Source organism: Diadema antillarum, unplaced genomic scaffold, assembly GCF_040938485.1.
Source record: "Diadema antillarum isolate AM-2024a unplaced genomic scaffold, OU_Dant_1.0 scf00000155, whole genome shotgun sequence".
NCBI lineage: Eukaryota > Metazoa > Echinodermata > Echinoidea > Diadematoida > Diadematidae > Diadema > Diadema antillarum.
The window spans coordinates 21,377-41,722 of NW_027271044.1; the positions used below are offsets into that span (position 1 = coordinate 21,377).

The following is a 20,346-nucleotide window of genomic DNA, read 5'->3' on the forward strand; positions in this document are numbered from 1 at the left end:
ATTCTGCAAAACATATCAATGAAATCTGCTCCAATAACTGACAGGTTGTGCCATCTGACCTGCTCTTGGTGCTTGTTTTGACTGGTCGAGTTGCAAATTAAAGAAACAAAAGCGAGGATGCACCACATTTCAAGCAAAGGCACATCTCTAACTTAATGCTGGCAGTAAGACAAGATCATTGTTTCATCACTGGGTCACATATTACCGAGATGATGTGAGAGAAATTTTGATTGGGATAGCTTCACTGTTGATCATTTTTTTATTCTGTACATATGAAAATGTGAGTAAAAGTTTTTGTTTGCAAGACAGCAAGGTCTCAAGACAAATCATTATCCATTTCTTTATTTCTTAGTGGCTGTTTTTCTTTTTTGTTCACTCAATAGTGCTCCACTTGCTTCTACATTTCCTTACTCTGAAGTAAAAAAAAAAACCCAGAAGTGATATAGGCTTAACTTACAACAAATCCTCATTTGTATAAGTGCCTTTAATATTCTTGTCCCCATAGGGATTTTTACTTTTGACCATCTCCAACTACTTTTCTCCTTTTGAATGTCCCATTTCATGAACACAGTGGAAACTACCTGTAGTAATAATGATAGTGGCACTGAAGCGACTTAGGGTGCGTTCGAATGCTCTCCTCAAGCGAACTGTACCATACCGTACCCGCGCCAGAGGAGCGTTCGAACGTTCCTAAAGTGTACCATACCGTACTGTACTGAGCCAAAAGTGGACCACCTCCCGATGTGTTCGAAAAGCGTACCAAAGCGTACCAAAAGTTCGTTGTAAAGCATGTGCATATCATGCGCATACGTCACAATGCAAAGACATCATTCTCTTTGTTCGGGACAGCTGTAAGTAGTTCAAGCGCCAGGTGAATGACATTCTTGCTACAAACAAGCGTGACCTTTTCTAAAAATAACTTGTGAGGTACGCTTTCTCAACAGAGCGCTCGAACGCTCCAAAACTGGCACAGTTCGGTACGGTACGATTTGGTTCAGTTCGCTTTGGTTCGCTTTAGAGCGCTCGAACGCACCCAAAAACACCAGTTGATATTCTTGCTTTGTGCAGTCTTCATGGAATTCCACAAAGAACTACATTTGTGTCCTGACTTCCTTGATTAGATGACTTTATAAAGAAACAAGGCCAAGAAGAAAGAATGAGAAATGCACTTTTGCTTTAAGCCTTTGCACTTTGCCACAGGCAGGGAACGCTTTCCTACGTCTCCTCAACAATTTGCCCTAACAATAGATACCTCTCCACAAAGAAAATATACCAAAGAAGTGATTAAGGCACTGACTGCCCATGATGTAAGGGTTTGTCCTTCATCAGTCCTCCTTGTTGTCGTCGGCGAGGAGAGGGTTAACACTGATCCCTTCTGCCTCTTGTCGATGCTGGATGTCCCGTTTCACAACCACCATGGACACGAGGAAGATGGCCGCCCTGCAAGCAGGAATGAAACATTGTTACAGAACTAACTTCTGATCATTCTTCATATGAATAGAGAATACAGCAAAGCTCTCTATATAATATCACTGACCGAGGAAAAACAAAGATGACCAATATAGACAATACTTTAATATGCATGAATATCAGGTACACTGGATTTATAAGCAGTCAATCCACATATACAAATTCAAATAAAGTCTCATATCAAAATTTAATGATCAATTTTTTTTTTCAGGTCCCTGGCATGACTAAACAAAAATTTACCAACTTACCTACAATAATTTGGTGACAAGTGTTACATGAAAACTGGAACATGCAGTGTATTGAGAAAGACACATCAGTTTAACTGCATCAGGTCCAATGGTCACTTTTCTTTGTTTGACTTCTCATCGAACACACATTTGGATAAACACTAAGCACATGCATGACTTTATGAATGGATGGATGAATAGACCAACAGATAATAAGACAGATCGAGGTATGTGGGGTCTTCCTGCTGGAATTCTCTCTTCTTTTCTTTTTATGCCTCTGCAACGAAGTGGCCGGAGGCATTATGTTTTCGGGTCGTCCGTCCGTCCGTCCGTCCGTACGTCCGTACGTCCCGTTTTGTTTTTGTCGATATCTCAAGAACCGTGTGGTGGTTTTACATCAAACTTGGTATGAGGGTATATCCTTGGGGGATAATACTTTGTGTGGATTTTAGGGTCACAGGGTCAAAGGTCAAAGGTCACAGATTATTTTGTGAAAAAAAATTGAAATTTCATGTTTTTCTCCATATCTCGCAAATGGTTCAAGGTATCTTCATGGAACTTAGTACATATGCTTGTACCGATGGGCAGTGATTATCTAGGGAAGTTGGGGGTCATGGGTCAAAGGTCAGGGGGTCAAAGGTCAAGGTCAACTCCTCAAAATATCACTACTTTCCTTAAAATGCAGTATGCCTGAAGGGTTTTTTTTTAAACTTGATGTATGGCATGTATTACCCAATATATATTTTTGGGGAAGTTTCTTGCCAAAAGGTCAAAGGTCAAAAGGTAAAAGGTCAAGTGAAAGTGCTAAATTGCACTTTTTCCTCCATATCTCGAAAGTAACTCAAGGTATCATCATGAAACTTACATATTTATGCATGTTCAACCTAACAGTGATTCTCTTTGGAACTGTGAGGTCAAAGGTCAAAGGCCAGGTTTAGATAATGCTATTTTCCCATTTGATACTGAAATTATACTTTTTCTCAATACCTTGAAAATTACTCAATGCATAAACTTATAAAAGGGTCAAAAGTCAAGTAAAAATCATCAGTTCCCCAAATACCTGCACTTTTACATTTTAATCATTCATCCAATTGAACCTAGTTCTAGGAAAGTGAACATTCAGCACATTTGTGTCAAACCTGTCATTTTAATATTTTGCCAATTGTGTGAAACTGTCATCACACATTGTCAAGACATTGTACTATAGACCTATAAGGAGAACCATGCATTATGGCGGAGGCATATCAGTAGCCGTAGCGATATATCTAGTTTTAAATGAATTATGTTGTACTCTGGGCAAGATTTGAGCCTTGTGGCATCACTGAATACTACCCATGAGTTCCGCATATCACTTCAAGAATCATAGCCTACTGTATAGTCTCCAATCAATCGCAACTCAATGGTTAGACATGTATTGAAGAAACTTGTAGTCATTCAACCCATCGTGCAATCAAAAGGGTAATTTTTTTGTTGCTGCAAACCTTTTCATCTTTAAATCATTTCACTGGCAACTCAGTTTTACTGCATTTTCAATATTTGATAGAAATTAGATGCAGTTCTTCTAAATCGACACATCTGCATAAAGTCAGAAAATGCAACAGAAATAAACTTTGTCTATTACGTTGCCAACTTAAGGAGTGGTTATACATTCAGTGATTCATATATTTTTGACTATTCCGCAACAAGAATATACAATGGTATATGACCAAAACAGGGCTCTAATGACAGAGCATTTTTTTTTTATCCAACGGAGGGAAATACTAGCAGTGGATGACAAAAATTAAACAAAAAAGCTACGAGCATCAAATCACAGAAAGTAATTTCTGCAACTTGATGGGTCATAGTTAAACACAACAACAAAAATGAAGCTCTCTAAGCAGGCAAGCACTTGCAGGCAGGCACTGCTGGCGAGCATGCTACATGTACTTACGCCACGACGTATCCTCCAGGGTAGAGGATATAGAGGGCGACGCGAAGGGACGTGCTCTGACTGATGGGCGGTACCAAGAGGGGCATGTTGCCGCCGATGTTGCTGATGATGAAGAAGTAGAAGGCGATGGCCGTCGTCCTGATACTGGACGGCACCAGCTCCACGACGACCGCCAGGGTCACGCTGACCCACATTTCACCTGCAGAGGGCGACACACATTTTTTTTTTTTTACTTCCGACATCTATTTACTACAATATCTGTAGCATGTCCATCTTTATTCATAGCAATGTTACAACACTTGATGTAGTTTGGAAATTAGTGTTCATTATATTATGGGTACACTCTGTGCAGTTTTGGGGCTATTGATACCAATATCACTCCCTCACACATATACTAGGTGTTTCAAAAAACATTTCCCACTTTTGATCATTAATAGTTCAAAAACTATTCATCCGATAAAACTGTCATTGATATGAGTAATAGCTGGATAGTGTACAATTTGGTTGAAGATAATTTGCACGTGAAAGCATAAATCAGTTTCATTAAATCTAAGATTGATTTTGAAGTAAGGTTTCAGATTTTGGTTAAATTTTAACCCTCTGTACAAAAATTGAACTTTGCACAGGAACCAACGATGTGTATGTGAGTGTGTGCTCACAATGGCCCTGAACAATGGACATGCCTGAACCACCTGTTGACTAGGCGTCAGTCTCGCGCTCCCTGGCGCATGAATGCTTAATCAATAATTCATGTGGATTGCCCTGGGCACTGCTAGTCTGAATTCATGCACGGTAAAGTGCTTGCAAACACCACATTTCGTTCCAGCTGGCAATCGTTTTCAAATTTTGCTTCACACATCACTAAATTTGGGATATAAATAAGAATAAATTATCTAAAGTTCCTCATTTTAATACAACTGTCTATAACTGATTAGATAGTCTGACAGATTTTTCGCTTTTTCGATAAAAAGAGATCATTTTTGGTAAAGAGTTCAGCAGCATTTATCATTGGGGCAATTTGTTTCACAGTAGATTAATTTAAGGCTCCATATACACAAGTGTATACTCTTTGCTTCCTGTCACCATGTTTACGATAGAACAGAAGGTATTCATTGTAATTTCGTTTTTCAGAAGTAGGGAGAGCACTGTCACGACTCAACGACAGTATCGGCAGGCGTTTGACTTTACACAGATACTGCCAGAGGCTGAATAAAGACTAGTTGTGATAGTGGAATTTCTCATGAATAAATAATGAAGCATTCAAACCCTGGCTATTGTTCAGGACCATTGTCAGGGTGTTAACCACACACTCCCATACACACCCATTGACCCCTGTGCAAAGTGAAATTTTGTACAGAGGGTTGAAAATAGGGCAAACTCTGGAACCTAACTGTGAAATTAATCATGGATTTCATGAAACTGATTTATGCTTTCATATTTAAACCACGTTCAACCAAATTGTACACTATTCAGCTATCACTCATATCAATGACAATGCTATCTGATATATAGTTTTTTAATTATTAAGAATGAAAAGTGGGAAATGTTTTTTGAAACACCTAGTACAAAAATGATACCACAGGAACAGTGTGAAACAAAAGGCACACAAGTTTGATGATAATAGCAAAGTTCATAGACACATACTCTTCAAGAGGACATATACTGAGGATGAATAAGTGCATGCGTTCTGTATGTTCTAGTCTGGTCCATTTACTTTCATTTAATTATTACTTTTATCCGTGTACACTACAGCAAAAGACTAACAAAGACCTCTACATCAAGTCCATGGTACAAATATAGCCAATGGACTGAAACAAGTGTGACACAGGCATATTTTGAACGTGCATATATGTCACGGTGCATTCATTATTGGATGTCTGTTGGCCTACAGGATGCGTCACACATATTTATGCAGAGGAAATTTACATCATCCATGGACTAGATCTAGACTGTCTTTCTGTATTGTATCCTAGGTCTACAAAATGAAGGTACAGTCACCCAGTTCCCTACCAATAATGTAAGTTGGTATCTGCATGACGAATGCCCAGGGAGGGGACAGGAACAGTGTCAGAGCTGCAAACGGAGCTGCCAGAAGCTAAAGGAGTGGTACACATGGCAACAAGAAAGACAAATAATCATTTTGTTGTTAACTGCAAGACCATAAATTTCTGCACGCATTCTACCTTCGCAAATTTCGCGAGAGCCAAGATTCGCAAAATGAAAATACACAAGAGAGTTCTTGTCTACACTATATGCATTGAATACCAGTGGCAATTCAGAAAAATTTTGTGCCGTGAAAAAAGGCCGTCTGCTCCAATTCGCGAAAACTTCTTGCTTTCCAGTATGCAGGGCTATACCCAACAAAAACATGTTAAGGAATATCATTTACATTGACAAACATTCTCACATCTTGAGGGGAAAAACAAGGCAATCGCCAAATTGTGTCTCGCCCATTCGCGTTCAAGGAATTAATATTTTTTATAACTCCCAGAAGTTAATTGACCTGCTTATGACCTTTGACCTTGTGGTGACCTTCAACACCCTAAGGGACATTTACCATCCAAGTTTGGTCACAAACGGACAAAGGGGTCAAAAGTAATGAGATATAATCGAAACGCGCCATAAAAACTTAACATTGGGCCCTGAAAATTTGTTGACCCCTTTCTGTGACCTTTGACCTTGTGATGACCTTTAACTCCCCAAGGGACATCAACCGTCCAAGTTTAGTCACAAACGGACATAGGGATCAAAAGTTATGTGCCACAATCAAAACGCGCCCTAAAAACATAACATTGGGCCCTAAAAGTTTGTTGAGCCCTGTCTGTGACCTTTGACCTTGTGACGACCTTCACCTCCCCAAGGGACATCTTCCCTCCAAGTTTGATTGCCATTGTAGCAACATGTGCTGAGTTACGTGTGATAAGAGAGTCTTGCAAGTAAACTTTAACGTATGACCTCAAATGACCTTTGACCTTATCATGTGACCTCTTACGGCACCATAATATGAAGGTACCCCAGTGCTTCCATCACCCAAGTTTGATTGCCATTGTAGCAACATGTGTCGAGTTACATGTGATAAGACAGTCTTGCAAGTAAACTTTAACATATGATCTCAAATGACCTTTGACCTTATCCTGTGACCTCCAACGGCACCATAACATGAAGGTACCCCCAGTGCATCTATGACCCAAGTTAGGTTGTAATCCAAGCAACTTATGTGAAGTTATTTGTCAAAAGAGAGTCTTGCAGGTAAACTTTAACATAGAAAAGAGAGTCTTGCACATACTCTTTGGATGACCTCAAATGACCTTTGACATCATCACATGACCTCTGACAACACCATAACATGAAGATACCCCTAGTGCTTCTATCACCAAAGTGTGGCTGCCATTGCTGTAACAGTTGCCAAGTTATGCATCATAAGAGAGTCTTGCAGGTAAACTTTAACATTTGTGACGGACGATGGACGACGGACGGACGACGGACGGATGACGAACGACGGACGGACGCCATTTGGATCCCTTAGTCTCGCCTTCACCTCCGGTGGGCGAGATAAAAATTGTCTCTTCTTTCTCAGGATGGCACATGACTGTATTTTGTGCATATTACATGTAGTATTTTGGGGTTTCAAATCATGTTTTAGAAGTAGTCCTTTTCTCTGTTTCTTTATAAAGCAATACTTTATGTCACTTCAAAACAAGAGCCAAAGGGGGCATGATGCCCTCCTGAGCTTTTCAAGACGGATTTTGACCAGAATGCATGCTCCCTGTGGTGCCCCATAACATCAACAAAATTGTAATTTGTAACTACCTTTTCACTGGGCCATATGAAAAATATAGCCAGTCTGTACTGTCTCATAATTGGGATACTTGTACTACATTGAAAGTAAGACAAAGATATGATAATGGACGGGTTTAAAGACCCTATGGACGGGTTTAAAGACCCTGAGAATGTAACAGAATGGCTATGACAAAAAAGGATTTACAGGGGTGTTAAAGCTGCAAGAATGGAAAGGTTAACGAGCTGAATCCAATATGTACATGCAATTAACTTACCAGGCTGGCAATCAGGACCCAGATTCTTGCGTAAGTCCCACTGCGCTTGACCACCCGATCTGAGATGAAGCCGCCAAAGATAACGGCAAAGCTGCCCCCAACTAGTGGGATCCACGACAACCACTGGCCGGTGCTGATGGAGGGAAAGTACTGGTCAAAGTAGGGCTGAGTGTTGTAGCCCCACACATAGCCAGCTGTGTAGGGAGAAAAATGGTGGTGTGATGGATCCAGCAAGTCTGTGCTGCGACAATAGCCATTGCATTGTGTGTGATAGGGAAAGTACTTCCCTGCCCTAACCCCCATCCCCAAACATACAAAGTGTAAGGAGCAAAGTCATACGAAAAGATGACAGCTGTGGAAAATGTCATATCCAGTAACTACAAAACAATCACTTCTTATCTAAAATCAGAAATATGTGTATCTATCACTGCAGACAGACATTAAAACAATCATACATTTTCAGTGAAATTTAACAAATTGTAGCCCTGTTTAACAAACAATGTCCATAACTGAACCTTTTAGCTCCTCAACAATCTACACAAAGCACTTACCCTCACTACCTAGTCCTTCAGATGGAAGTTTCTTTGACTACTAGTACCTCATTAAAGCCCTAAGCTGCTTCTGTAATTTCCCAAGAAAGAAAAAAGCAAACCCCACCCCACCCAAGCAAGTCAAATTTTGTCCCACTGACCTCCATTCCTGATGGACCCAGCCAGACAGATGAGTAGGAGGGAGGGACTACAGAAGCACTTGGCCACCATCTTGAGTTTTTGCATGCCGCTCAGCTCCTCGTAGGTGTCCACCCTCTCCTGGAGCGACTCGTTGCGCCTCCTCTCAGGCTCGCGCACTGTCAGCACCATCAGGAGCGCCACGACGAAGCCTGGGATGCTAGCAATCCAGAACACCCAGCGCCAGCCCTGGTTTAACAAAAAAGCAAAACAAAGCAACAACTCTGGTAAATAAATTACATTGTAATGGGCAAGAAAGAGTCCCAAAGTAAAAGGTACGCACTTTTACTGGCATAGCCATAGCCAAGGTCACTGAAACTACGAGCAATTTCCTTCCTGGTAACTTCAAAAAGTTTGAGCATGCGTTCACATGTGGACCATGAAAAAGCTATGCAGTTTGAGTGATGCGAATCTACCTGTAGTTTCCGTTTCTTAAACACGGCTGCTCCATATGGGCGAAAGCCGCATGCCCTCTTTGAATATAAAACATGTACATGTGCAACAACATGCAAAATAATGCACAATGTGCGTAAATAACATCAAATGGATCTAATCATTGATAAACTTCCCAAAGCTTCAGCAGGGTGCGGTCACACTACGCAAAACTACATGTGGTTTCACAAGAAGTAAGAAACTTCCCAAGTGCAAGCAGGAAGTTCTGCGGGAAGTTTCATTGGTATAATTTCTCAAGAAGTTTGCGGTCATGCTGCCCAAACTTACTGGGCAAAATACCGGGTGGTAAAGTTATGTGTAGTTTCACACAGTGTAAACATGGCTTATGTGAAACTATGCGTAGTTTCACATAGTGTAAACATTGCTTATGTATATGCAAGTACAAAATGCTTCATGTGACAAACTTACCTCCACCAATCAGCCTTGATTTCATTTCATCACTTTGCATCCGTGTGATTTCTCCATCATAAATTGCCCACATCTACCCCAAGTTTATGCTTTTTGGTTTCTGTTGCATGTTTTGCATATCTAGACTGTATCAACTTTTTATTTCTGCTCAAAAAACACACACACACACACACACACACACACACACAAATCCGAATATGATTTCATCACTGAATATCCAAGATGGTCTTCCATACCTCAAATTGGCATCAATGATGCTCAATATTGACCCTATGACCTTTGATCACACAATCCAATCTTCTTGCCATGGGAATACACAGGTTGCATTCAATGACCATTGCCCTATAACATTAACCCAATGAGGACAGGCTGATTTTGCTACAACACGCATTTCCCATAGACACATGCCTGAGTATACTCGGGACTTGTCCTCAACGGGTTAACCATGAACCATGCTCTTCCTAATGATCACCTAGTCAAATGATATATTCTAGTCCAATGTTGTATTCTGGTCATGCTACATGTCATAGACATACCTTTCCATTTATATCTGCTGCAGTGATGAAATCTCCAAACGCATAGGACATGCTGTATCCAGCATAGATGCCGATGTTGTACACACCAAGTGCCACTCCTCGCACACTTGGGACGAAATAATCCGCGATGATGCTGGTAGCAAATGGAGTGCATCCTGCCTCGCTGGAGGAAGGAACATTTCATCATTTTTATCCACTTAGTTTTTGACCCAGCAGCTTTTAAGAGTAATTGTGACAATAGCTTCAAGGCTATTCATCTGCTGATGGTGTGGTTATCGTCAGAACGACATCAGGCCTATGTCGTTCTTTTCCATATCACCATGTGAGTTGGAGACTAGGTATGATTTTGCATAAATTCATTTTTCTCAGTTTGTAAACATAAAAGGTTCTTTACACTCTATGAATGAAACTGGAAAAAAAAAACTTCATAAAATTCTCTGGGTAAAAGTCGCTCAGTTGCTCCCGAATCCTCTGCAAGAAATGGTGAAAGAGAAAAGAATTCCACAATGTCCAGAAGTCTGACTGCTGGTTCTTTTACGTATCCAAGCTACTTCAACAGTCCTTCACACATTTTCATTCTTTTCTTTCAATTGAACTCATCCCTCTTCTCTTCGTCATTAGATATTACCCACAACTACAAATGTACATGAAGTTTTCACACAAGGATTACCATATCTGGTAATCATTTTTCCACCAGTCTATGTATGTTGCGGATGTTCACCCTTCCTTTGCTTCACAGAATGAATCAATGAATAAAGAGTGTTCTTTCAGACAAAAGCCATGGTTTGGAAATGAAGTCACTTGCCATCTAATAACTGCAAGCAGGGTAGATATGTTTCGCTTTGTTATCTAGAGTCACAAGCAAATAAACAAAACTTCATACACTCCATTAATTCTTGCATTGAGACGGCAGCCCAGAGTACCATGCCTCTCCACTATCACAGCTATTGACAACCTACCCAAAGCCGAGACTGAATCGTAGGACGACCAGCTGCCAGTATTCTGTCACACAAGGACTACCATATCTGGTAATCATTTTTCCACTAGTCTATGTTGCGGGTGGTTCACCCTTCCTCTACTTCACAGAATGAATCAATGAATAAAGAGTGTTCTTTCAGACGAAAGCCATGGTTTGGAAATGAAGTCACTTGCCATCTAATAACTGCAAGCAAGGTAGATATGTTTCGCTTTGTTATCTAGAGTCACAAGCAAATAAACAAAACTTCATACACTCCATTAATTCTTGCATTGAGACTGCAGCCCAGAGTACCGTGCCTCCCCACTATCACAGCTATTGACAACCTACCCAAAGCCGAGACCGAATCGTAGGACGACCAGCTGCCAGTATTCTGTAGCAAACCCGGTCAACAACGTCATCAAGCTCCAGAACGCTAGGCAAAAGGCGAGGAGCATCTTTCGGTTGGTGATGTCAGCCAGGTATCCCAGTCCGATACCTGAGAAATATCACATAAAGAGCACTTCATTACTTCTGGGAGATGACCAAGAAAGTGTCAAAATCTACAGTTAACCCGTTGTACGGTTGAGGACGGACTGATTTTGCTACAACATGCATTTCCCATAGACACCTGCCTGACTATACTCGGAACTCGTCCTCAACGGTCAAAGTTTACAGTATACAATTAGGGAACAAACCTTCAATATCATTTTATTTCATTTAACAGGTTCAAAAGGAGGAATTATAAATTTTGCTTCAAACTACTGACAGGCTTAAATAATCTAGCAATGAAGACAATGACACTAAGATAATGCTGAGTGATAATGTACTACCAAAATCATACACAAAGAAGATTTATACAGATTACCATATTTTTTTTCTTCAGAATAAACAAATGGCAGAGCTGTGGGAAAGTGATGACACCTCATTAAAACATGAGAAACAATTTCTCTCATATGAAACTTTCCATATTTTTTGTTTATTTGTAATCTGATCTTTCTTTTAAGATGAAACTTTCAGTTATGCTCTTTTGACTTTGTCATAGCTTTCAATGAGACTTACCAGCAAATGTATAAATGACAATAAAGATTGGACCAGCCAGGATCTGATATTGAAGCCCCTGTCCCGTTCTTTCATAGTAGCACACCTCAGTATTATTTGGTCCTTTGTAAGTGTCACATCTGGGAAAGAAGTTGTAGAAGAATATAGGTAAATGAATAAAAGACTGAATAAAAGAGATACATGAATAAATGAATAAATATTCATCTGAGTATCACAATAATACCTGCCAAGTTTGTAATAAATATAACCATGCATTTTCGAAAAGGAGATCAAAATGTGTAAACTGGAACCCAATTCCATCCTGTCCTCATGGGGGCCACTCCTATATCAGCCATACACAAACTTAAAAGTGCTGGTCCATTCAATACTGAACACTGCTTGTACTCAGAGTATTTCTTGTTTATAAAAGCAATTAAAAAAAAAAATCCTTGGTGGCTCTGGCTCCCCTGAGGGCCCTCAAGTGGAGTATGGTGCCCATTTGAACAAATGAAGATCTTATCACCCAAGTGATGCACAGTGCCAAATTTCATGAAAACTCTATCATGAGATTTTTAAGAAGCTGAAAATGTGATAGCCCCCTCCCAAAGCGAGTGAGTGAATGAATGAGTGAATGAATAACTGAAGAATGAAAGAAAGATCTCTTGTATTTAAAGAAACTCCTCTGAAATGTTTCTCAAAGACAATGACAAGGTACAGCAGTTTATGAAAGCAGCACCATCGACGCTAAAAGATAGATCATGGATCTGTAGAATAATAGGCACATGTGTACATACCGTATGGTATTAGTCAGGGGCGGATCCAGGAATTCTGTGAAGGGGGGGGGGGGGCGTGACTAATATTTCTGGTGCCACTTCCGTGTTTCATTTCCATTTTTTTTTTTTTTTTATTTCTTTTGTTTTTAACGAAAAATAAAGGAGGGCTGCGCCGGTTGCGCCCCCCTCTGGATCCGCCACTGTTAGTTGTAGTCAAAACATCAGCCCTGGAACTCATTTACAGGGTTTCAAGTTCACCCCTTGCTGGAGATTGATGATGCACACCCAAATGTGCTCCAAGATTTCAATAGATTATGACACATGTGATGCACTACTTATCTGCACTGCAAAGTTCTACACCTTGATGTCTATGAAATCAAGAGTGAAAGAGGAACCTAATGTTAAGTTAAACATTAGGCTCCTGTTTCAAAGAACAATTGAAAACATCTGCCAGTGTAATGTCTGGTGTCTCCATGGTGACAGGTGGGCAACACCTAGTCAGGTGCAAGCATATCAGTTGTTTCCATATGTTAACTGCCTTTTTTTGGCTATTGCATACCTGCCAACATTTCAAGATGAAATATCTTACTTGTAGATAGCAAAAATCTCATTTTATATGCAAACTGAAGTTAAAAATCTTACTTTCAGTCCAATCTTCAGAAAATACACATGAAAGGTATATCTAAATATTTTTCAAAAATCTTATTTCTCTGACAGAAAATCTTATTTTGCTATTTTTAATGTAAAAAATCTTACTGAATCTGATAAAATCTTCTTAGTTGGCAAGTATGCTATTGCTTTTGAAAGGGCTTACTTTCATTTAGTATCAAAAGCACACATGGTGGACTAGAAAAGCAATCCTAATCAAGAATACATTGTTAAATATATAGAAAACAATTTCTACCAGTAGGCTTTTAATGTTAGGTTAAGAGGGTTTGAAGATTGAGACATGTTAAAAGGAAAATCCACTCATACATGGTACAGTACACGGCTTTGTGATCTCTTTAATACAGTTGTGATCTCTTTAATACAGTCGATTGATTTATAAGCATGTTACATTTAGTGAGGAAACAGTGAGAATACTATTAACATTTATGTGTTGTTTGAAGGCTGATTTTCAACAACAACAATAAAATACATGGAGTGTGTATTACCTAGTTTCAGTCCATTAGTGTACTGTCTGCCAATTTGAGGGTAATGAATTCTATCACATACATGTATATTGTCACTATCCTTTGAGTTAGTTGATCGCAAAAGACATGAATATATCTCTGACATAGCACAGACAGACCAATCAGAAGGACAGACTCTGACTCAGTAACCTTTAGAAGTGATGTGGAGGAAGAAAATTATCTGCATCTATCCCATCTTTATGACTGAACGATTTCTAGTGCATTTAAGGAACCAAAATTTGGAGTATTCATTTCACCTATACAAGTTATTTTTGGGTCAGGTTACTGTATTAAATGAAGGACTGTATCATGGGGCTAGAAGGGCAGAAATCAATGCTCTGGGTTGCCGGATGCTTGTACTTGTACAGCAATATATGCCAGCTAGCTCTGGTTGTCTGGAAAGCCTGATCAACTACCAGCATAGCTACTTTGTCACGACCTCACGACCATATGGTGACTTGTTTGGCTGTAGTGACACTCACACATTTGATATATAAAAGATGGCAATATTTAGTAATGGGAATTAATGATCATCAGATATTACTGCATATGGGAAAAAATATTTCATTACACATGAGTATCAAGACCAGGTGCTGGTAAAGAAAACACTTACTAATTGCAGTTTCAGGTTTGTTTTCTATATGGAGTTGTGGTCTCTTTTCTGGTGATGTCCCAGGTATTCCATTACACTCAGGAAGAAGTGGACTTGCAAATAATGTCTAGTATTCAACCCAAGAAGGCAAATTCAGCTGTGACCAAAAGCATTGAAAGCTACCAACATGGAACTGTTTGTATGGGACAAGTAATTACGAATACATCCTGGTCTGTCTTTTTTCAGAGTGGTTTCAAAGCACAAAAAACAGCAAAACTTACGATGTTTCACTTGGCGCATGATATGTTTGGCATCTGAAGTCCCTAATTTTCTGATTGAAATAAAACATAAAGAAATTAGAATTATATACAATGAAAACAAAGATATGAGAAATGGACTTACTCGTCTCTGGTTGCATTTTTTGGGCAGCCATTCTTGGGCATCTCTGAATCTGAGACATTCTTGCGCTCGAGACACCCGTAATCACCATAGCCGATGTCCTGCGCCATGGGCTGGGTGCAAACAGCGAGGGCATAACGGTCGAGCTGGTTCAAGAGGTAGGTGACCAGAAGAATGAGCAGGACGTAGGATGCATAGACGCCTGCCCTGTTGAAGTGGAATCCATTTTCTGTTGCCATGATGATTTAAGGCCCCTTTGATGTTACAGCAATAGCATCACAGAAGAAATCATCTGCAAAGAGTAGAAGGACAGTATAAATGAATCACTGGAACCGTCTAGTTGTAAGTAATCAAAACAAATCAGTAGATGAGACAAGAATACTTGTATGGGAAAAAAGTGATGAGATATTTCCAACAAACAAGATATTAAATTTGACATGAACACCTTGGGTTACAAAATGGCTGTCACTCGTACTAAGTAGAAATGGCCTACAACAGACTTACACGATTTCGAGTGGACTGAAGCAAATATCCTGTTGATACTCAAGTTACACCATAGGATCGTTTCTATCACAGCTTAGATTCAAGCTGGCAGTATCAAATGTAACTTCCACTCACCTTCTAATGCGATACTGTATCATCATTTTTTGTTAAAGCTCTACCTTTCAATTCTTCTTTGATAACGTCCGCAAGCTCTCAGTAAAGCTATAACTTACTTTACTTTATCTGTTTCATTATTGATACGAAAGAAGTCAACAGTGTCACTCTTGTGTTTTGTGCTGGGTGCTACAAACCCCAGAAGTCTGCAACAAACCCACAGACCTATTTGCAATGAAATCTCAGTAGTGTAGCCCGTCTATATGTCAAAAATTCGACCTTGATTTTTCCGAGAAAATGGGAAAAAATGAGAGTAATAAATATAAAAATAGTATCGCTATGTATTTTGTTGAAAATCAGGTCACGTACTTTGGAGAGGTCAGAGAGCTTATAGTAATAATGTAGCCTTGAAAATAGGGAGGAGCGGGCAAATCAGACAGTGAGAAAAAGAAAATTATGAATGTATCGATAAATCTATAGTATTGATGCTGAGTTGATAAAAATTTGTTTTGACGGGATAAAGCCCGTAGAGCTGCTGGAGGAACGAGAGCAATGTGAGGAAGAAATGTGCGGGTACGAAGTGTACACTGATGAGCGCCGGACATATCAGACAGTGACCGACGGTCAGAGCAGACAGCCAGTGAAACAGTATATCATGAATGGACGAAGTCTACTGTGAAATGCGAGGGTACGAAGTGTACTCTGATGACCGACGGTCAGAGCAGACAGCGAGTGAAACAGTATATCATGAATGGACGACGTCTACTGTGAAATGCGAGGGTACGAAGTGTACTCTGATGATCGATTTGCATATCAGACAGGGAGTGAAACAGAATATGACATGTAGTATGGAGGCTGTGTCGATGAACATTTGTTTTGACGGGATAAAGCCATAACTGTGAGAGGTACTAGGGTAATTAAGACATGTGAGGGTACGAAGTGTACTCTGATAAGGTCAGAAAACTTACAGTAAAAATATGACATTGAAGAGGACGTAGTTGTACAATAGGAGAGGAAGGAGATGTTTGATAGAAGAGGGATAATTATGCAAGAGTGAGCGAAAAATACTCTGATGAGGTCAGAAAACCGATAGTAAAAATATGTCCTCGAAGAGGAAGGAGTTGTCTGATAGAAGAGGGCTAATATGCAAGAGTGAGCGAAAAGTGCACTGCTGAGGTCAGAAAACTTATGGTAAAAATATAACCTTGAAGCTGTTAAAAATAGAGGAAAACAATGCAAAATAAGCCGATTGTGATGAGCTCTGATACATTTATAAAGAGTGAACATGAACAACATCGATCATTCTACAGGTAAAATCAGTATTGCGATCTTTGTCTTGAACGTGTAGCAGTTTGAGTTAACTGAGAAAATGGCCTCTTACAGTTATTCTGATGCCAGTGCCTATGTGAATGATGAGGGGGATGTTGTTGGTGTTTCCAAGGGACGAAATGAGGATGGTGACAGTTCGGCATCAATGGTGAGTACATTATCGTTGTTTTTTTTTTTCGATGGATATGTCTAACACAGATGATTTTAGAAAAGTTGATTGTCACAAAATTAAAATACAAATTAAGTATAGTTTATTACGTCTATCACTTAATTACAGTGCCGTAGGGACATACTGCATTATTATGAGTCTACGTTTCAAACGATCCTACGTTTTAGTTATTTCTATTCCTTTCATTGTTATTTTTTTTTGTAGAATTCCTCCACGAGTGGATATGCTGGAAAGTCAGCGACGTCACCATTTACTTTCGAGGAAGGAGCCATTCCCTTTCACTTGGGTTCAAAACGCTTTGTTGTAGTGAAAATATATCAAGGCACTGTCTACGTGAACATTCGCGATTATTATCAAAATCATCTTGGCAAGATGTGCGCAGCTTTGAGGGGTATAAACCTTACTGTGGAGCAGTGGGAAAAGATGCGTGATGCGATGTTTCCAATTTCGCGTGCGATTAACCAGTTGCAAAAAGAGGCCAAAAAGCAACAACTACAACAACAGCAGAAAAGGAAGAGGGAGAACAGCAACTCCCATTCATATTCTCGCAGCACTTCTTGGCAAGGTCCCGATTATTATCATTAATGGTCTAACAGAACTCGCGCTTCTATTTTTTACCCACCCCCTATAGATGAATATCCACTATGACTACTTCTACTGCTAATAATAATAATAATAATAATAATAATAAATTTTTCGATAGGTCAAAGCTGAACTTACCCACCACAAGGAAATGAGAAGCATAAAACCATTGCCCGCTGCCAAACACGTGTCGGTAGATGAGATTCGGGAGATGGTGACATCGAAGAGGGCCAGTGAGACGAGCGGAAAGGACGAGAAGGAGATGGGAGCAGATCAGGACGGCGAGAAAAGGAGGGAGAGATCAAACCTGATTGATATTCCCAATGATATCCACTGCATCACCCGTACGACCTATGCCGGACCGTTCATCACAGCCACCAAAGTGATCATGAAAAAGATCAACGAACTTGTACTGGAGAAATGCTACGGTTGTCAAACGAATCATCCTAGTCAGAAACACCACGAGTGTCTGTGGTTAGACTGGGAAGCGAAGATAGACACATACATGGATTCAGCAATATCGCAACTGACGGAGTCGGAGTTCATAGAGAACTTGGACGCCGTGTACGACATGGACAATTTGTGGGAGGATGAACGTTTGATAGTCCTGTGCGAGGCTGTGGAGTTTTATCACTTTTACTTGCGTACACCAGAGGTGGTGGAAGAACTATCGCAATACATAAAGTTACACTGCTAGTCACTTTTGGCACGAGTGTATGATAATGTTACATTATCGCGATGCACTATGCCTTGAATAACAACAATAATTCAATTGCCTATCTGATCTGTCAATAACGCATTAAAAATTGAAGCCGAGCAATCCAATTGGGATCGAATATGAAGAAGAACTACAGTTTCGACGTGTCATACTGTTGGTATTTTCTCGTCACATGAAAGGTTGAAAGAAAGAGAGAGAGGAGGGGAAGTAGAGAATGATATTTTGTCTTTCGTTAAAAATTGCACATATATATATATATATATATGTATTGTTTGCCTGTACGAGTGTTCGGTGTGATACGTTCAACTAATTATCCAAACGGGATCTTGTGTGAGAACCTATTACACACACACACACACACACACACACACACACACAAATAATGATTGATAGAGAGAGAGAGAGAGAGAGAGATAGGAGGGGAGGAACAGAGATGAGTTTTCGTGGTTCGTTAGAAATTACACTGTATATTATATATATATATATATATATATATATATATATATATATATATATATATTACTTGCATGTACGAGTGTTCAGTGTGATTTGTTTAATTATCCAAAAGGGATCTTGTGGACATGCCATCCCATTACACACACACACACACACACACATACACGCAACCCTGAAAAATTATAAAGTACGATAGCCCAGGGACATCGCCCTTTGCTCCTTCGAAAATACAAAGTTCAAACGTCTCAGAGTGCACAAACAAGTTTTAAAAATAAGGGTATTACAGTAAGGTGACCGGCGGATGTCTCTTTGTCTTTCTTGAAAAACACAGCCCTAAAAAAAAAAAAAAATTATAAAGTACGATAGCCCATGGACATCGTCCTTTGCTTCTTCGAAATACGAAATTCAATCGTCTCAGAGTGAACAAACAAGTTTTAAAAATAAGGGTACTACAGTAAGGTGACCGGCGGATGTCTTTATGTTTTTCTTGAAAAAAAAAAAATCTAAAGTACATTAGCCCATGGATAGCGTCCTTTGTTTCTTCGTCGAAATACAGAGTTCATACGTCTCAGATTGAACAAACAAGTTTTAAAAATAAGTGTACTATAGTAAGATGATCGGTGGACGTTCCTTTTCCTTTTTTAAAACAGTCCTTAAAAAAAAAAAAAGTTTACGCAATATGATGTAAGAAGCTAGTACCATAATCACTGTACATAAAGCCCCTTGCTCTGACCAGTATAAATATAACTTGCGAGAACTGGAGTACAACCGTTCGAAAAAAAAATGGACAGTCAAAGCAGTGACGGAGCTGTTGCTGGCTGAAGCCAGACCATATCCCCGCGGGGACTATGGCTTTTTCCTTACCCCCGGGAGTCCAAATACCAATGTTCCAAGGACTGCCCCGCAATGGGGATGGTGACATCATCATCCCCTTAGAGCTGCTAATGGCAGTTCAAACGCCAGATGAAGAAGATTACATTTGGTAACTCTTCTTCTTCATCACACACCACGTGAGTATACCCTTACCTGTGTTTTTTTTTCCTAGAACCGTGTACTATTTTTGTACCTTGCATGTTCACTCGAATATAAATTGACAGTCCGTGTTCTGACGTATCATCATTATCATTCTAGCAGCATGGATTCCAATACATTTAACGAGAGACTGACAATATGCAATTCGCTTGACGATTTGAATGCATTGTTAATGGAATATGAACAGTACCAGGGTAAGTGTCATACGTTCATTCATCCCTACAAGAAATGTATGGTTTCTTGCGTGTTTGTGTCTGTGTCTTTGTGTTTTGCCAGTCATTCTCTATTTTCTTTTTTATCTTTGTTTTTTCCTTCTTTTTTACCTTCACATATAGACCAACGTCTGCCACCAACACCACCACCACCATCACCATCACAACTCACATCACCCCTAGCGACCGAAGCCGGCCCCCGGACCAGCCAAACACATTTTCCACCGCTTTCCACCGAACCACCACTACCTGACATCTCTGCTGCTCCTGCCCAGCAAGGCGGCACCAACACCACCGCGGAGGAGGAGGAAAAGGAGGAGGAGGAGCAGGAGGAGCAGCAGGAGGAGAAGGAGGAGGAGGAGGAGGAAGCAGATACACCCAGCACTTCTCACGAGTCGCCATCTCCCTCATACTTTCTTCGACGAGTGAGTCAAAGAACCAATAAGAAATTTAAAGCCAATGTTGTTGATTACACCGTCTCTTTTCCTACTCATAACGAACTGACGCCACTG

The 20,346-nt window shown here is 40.0% G+C and overlaps 1 protein-coding gene across 1 annotated transcript; it reads right to left on the reverse strand.

Annotated features, from left to right (window-relative positions):
- Positions 1–1,325: 1,325 nt before the first annotated feature.
- On the reverse strand, positions 1,326–14,978 carry LOC139722011 (MFS-type efflux pump MSMEG_3705-like). The gene is made up of 9 exons (XM_071633338.1): positions 14,743–14,978; positions 11,825–11,943; positions 11,114–11,261; positions 9,808–9,970; positions 8,374–8,599; positions 7,683–7,876; positions 5,638–5,722; positions 3,628–3,826; positions 1,326–1,440 (listed from the first exon to the last, which is right to left on the reverse strand). The coding sequence occupies exons 1-9, from the start codon at positions 14,976–14,978 to the stop codon at positions 1,326–1,328; spliced, it is 1,485 nt and encodes a 494-aa protein (XP_071489439.1).
- Between the last annotated feature and the right edge of the window lie 5,368 nt (positions 14,979–20,346).